The following is a 3,448-nucleotide window of genomic DNA, read 5'->3' as shown; positions in this document are numbered from 1 at the left end:
TGGTGGGAGAGGATTTGCTATGGCCATGGAAAAAGCCCCCCTCGTGGGATTACACCCTGGAATGTTTTCACTCTGCAACCAAATGAGGCCTCAGAGTGGCATGTTGCATCTGGAAAACCGATACCATCATTTCAGAGCTTGGGCAAGCATCAGCGCACCATCCAGCATTTTTCAGCAACGCTGTCATCTTTCAAGCATGTAGTCAGGCGATAGTGTAAAAGAATGACTATAAATATAATAATTATTTTACATCCACGAATCACAATGGGCAACTAGCGTCTAACAAAGAATGGCTATAAATTTAAGCTATTTTACATCAATGATCATACATGGACCATGAGCCCCTAACAGGATACACAAAGCAGCATCACGGTTTAGTCCAGAAGTACATGTGTCCCGAGTCTGCTGGGCTGAAAAGCAGAGAGACGAACTCGAGGCTTGTTTGCTAGTTTCTTTGGACAATACAACAGCTCCTGGTGCTTAAATCTCACCGGCATCAGAAAATATATGCTGTCCCTATTTCTTCCCATTATTCGCCCATCATTACGACCACAATAGAATGTCATGCCTCGTTGTTACCCGGTGTAGAAACTTCTGCACTGCACATAGGGCATACCTGCAACATAGCAATGGCCGAAACAGTTTTCTAGTATTCAGTTTCATCATGCGCCATTAATAACAAATTCCCTCTACAAATTAAGCTATTAGAGGAAAAATATAGATGGTATACGCATACTTCAATATCTAATACTCCCTCTGTAACTTAATTTAACGCGTTTCCAGAGTCCACGTCACACAAGAAAAAGGTCTTACTGTGTATAAAATTGCTGTTTATGGTTGCTTTATCATGCAAAACAGGACTTCATGAGGATTGGCCTCATGCAGGCTGATGGTGGAGAAAAAGTTTATGAAATCGCATTTGATGGAGGAATTAAGAGAACTTATTGTGTGACAATAGGTCCTTTCTTCCTTTTCTTTTATAAGAGATTGGTGGACATTTTTCCGGCTATGGAAGGAAGAACAGGGGGTGCTGGCTGTACCTTGTTTAACTGCAGCCACTGTTTTATGCAGTCAGAATGATATGAATGCTTGCAAGGAAGTGCAACCAATGATTCACCTTCCTCAAATTCCACACGGCAAATAACACATCTGCAAAATGAACTTCACGTATCAGAACATTTAATGACTATAGACAAAATTTTGAAAATATAAAAGGTTTTAAATCATGTACATACTGTTCCATGTTGCTGTCTTGATTATCTTCTGCTTGGTAAGTTACTGAAGGCAATGAAGCCAAAGTATCGGCAGAAACACCTCTGCTTTCCGTACCAACCACTTCACCCAATGCAACCAGCTCCTAAGAACACCAAAACTATTAATTAATATTGTAACGGTGAATCTTGAAGTTCAGTCTGGTTTAATAGAAAAGAATCTTAAATCTTCATATGCAGATATAAATGCAAATAATAACCATTTCTTCTAGTACAAAATAGAGAACTTACCTCATACGAGTATTCGTCTGGATCAACATCTTCCCATGCATCCTAAAGTTTGACATAAGCACAAATACTGAAAATGTCAGGTACCAACTTCATGCTTGGAAGATTGTTTATAATTAATTGATTATAACAAGAAAACAAGACTATTACATTTTGACAAAAATACAAATTGGTCGTATGGAACGGATATTGATAGATTCATAAGATTACTTTCAGCAGTTCCTAGTCCTGGATGCCAGCAACAATATGCTTATTCACAATAAAAAGATCATGATGAAAGGAAAATTTCATTCAAAACTCTAATAAACGATATGGTTGTGGGCATTTGAGGATGCTAGGATGCTTTCCCTTCCTTATTAAAAAAAGATTGGAAAATTACATACCAAATTCTATACTGGTCTTCTGTATATTTACAAACGACAGACAATGGAGTGAAGGCGCAAATATACCACCGTGTTAACCCAATCCACATTATTTTACTACATGTAGAGCAGTTTTAGGTTTTAGCCACCAACTACTGAATCCGATCAATGGCATGAAATTATTTATTCTAGACAAGATCACTGCAAAATACATAGATGATGAGTAGAAGGCAATAATGAAGATACAATGCAAACCCTAACATGAGCAATTAACTGATATGTGTTTGAAACATTCAGCTATCCAGGTTGAAAAACTGGGCCAAAAAACTAGTGCATACGATTTTAGTTAGACACAAACTTGAAGCTATCCAGAATAAAATAATAAATCTAATCTTGAGAGAGAAACTGCATGGTTGCCTAAGCATACACGTCAATAAACATTTGATTGTAACAATGGAATGTACTGTCACCTGTGCGCTATCCCCATCTTCCTCATCTTCGCCATCTTCAACATCATGCTCCATCTCTTCCCCTACTGAAGAAACAAAGAGACTAATCAACACCCAAAAAGGGGACCGGGAGAAAACGTGACTGAATTTCGAAAAGTCTTGTCTCCGGCACTCACAATCAGTGATCCCAGCGAGCGCCATGAGCCGCTGGGCGACCTCGCGCTCCTCGGCATCCTGCAGGGCCCGCGCATACGCCTCGTCGTCCTCGTACCGCGCGGGGTCCAATTCGGGCCCCTCCGCGTCGCCCACCTCCTCGTCCTCGTCCCCCTCCTCCTCGTAGTCGCTCCCCTCGTCGCCTTCGATCCCTTCCACTTCCTCTTCGTAGTAGTCGTAGCTCCCAGCGTCCGAGGCATCATAGTCGCTGCCGTCCCCGCCGTGCGCGCTCAGCATCATGTACGCCCGCTCCTGCGGCACCGAGCGCGGCAACCCCAGATTAATTAAACCACGAAGCATCGGCGGCGGAACCGACCCCGGTAGATCTGGACGCTTACCTGCTCCTGGAGGACGCGCGCGAGGGCGAGGTCGGCCTCCTCCTGGCTTAAGGCGGTGAACGGCCGCCTCCCTACCGCGGCGGCCGACACGTCGTCCCCTCCGGCCCCGGCTGCGGCGGGAGTATTGGGGCTATGGTTTTGGTCCGCGCTGGGCTTCTCGCCGCCGTTTCCCTTGGGGCCCTCCATGGGGAGGGAGAGAGGGAGCAGTTAGGGATCGGAGACGAGAAGGAGAAGGGAACGACGAGAAGGAAGCAGAAATTCAATAGTGGCAACGTTAAGCAATCTCAGGCGCACCGCACCCGCACGCGGACGCGGTAGCTATATGAGGACGAGGCAAACGTTTTGCCGTGGGTTTGAACAGGAGGTATCTTTTTTTTATAGTATATAACCTTAAAACATGAGGTATCTGTTTTTTTTCTTGAAATGCAGGAAGTACAGTATCTGGTTGGGACCGAGTCGGTCAGGGGACTCCTTTTTCTATTTCTTTAGACATAGTGTTTCGTCAATGTTACATAAATTTTCCCTCCTTCTCTTCATTTCCATTTTTTCTTTTATATCTGTCTTATTTTCCTTTTTGAAATCCGTCC

At 43.7% G+C, this 3,448-nt stretch overlaps 1 protein-coding gene across 2 annotated transcripts; it reads right to left on the bottom strand.

The window, feature by feature from the left end:
* Positions 1-210: 210 nt before the first annotated feature.
* Positions 211-3,192, bottom strand: LOC123152480 (E3 ubiquitin ligase BIG BROTHER-related). Of its 2 annotated transcripts, none has more exons than XM_044572011.1 (7): positions 2,862-3,192; positions 2,487-2,775; positions 2,332-2,393; positions 1,503-1,544; positions 1,236-1,357; positions 1,041-1,149; positions 211-616 (listed from the first exon to the last, which is right to left on the bottom strand). In XM_044572011.1, exons 1-7 carry the CDS (start codon positions 3,045-3,047, stop codon positions 563-565), a joined length of 864 nt encoding a protein of 287 aa, XP_044427946.1. In that variant the 5' UTR covers positions 3,048-3,192; the 3' UTR covers positions 211-562. The 2 variants fall into 2 exon arrangements, with proteins under 2 accessions (XP_044427946.1, XP_044427945.1); XM_044572010.1 differs by having other exon boundaries at positions 2,332-2,396; positions 2,862-3,186.
* Between the last annotated feature and the right edge of the window lie 256 nt (positions 3,193-3,448).

The sequence above is a fragment of the Triticum aestivum genome, chromosome 7A, assembly GCF_018294505.1.
Source record: "Triticum aestivum cultivar Chinese Spring chromosome 7A, IWGSC CS RefSeq v2.1, whole genome shotgun sequence".
In the NCBI taxonomy this organism is placed as follows: Eukaryota; Viridiplantae; Streptophyta; class Magnoliopsida; order Poales; family Poaceae; genus Triticum; species Triticum aestivum.
This window is presented reverse-complemented; position numbering and strand designations above follow the sequence as displayed.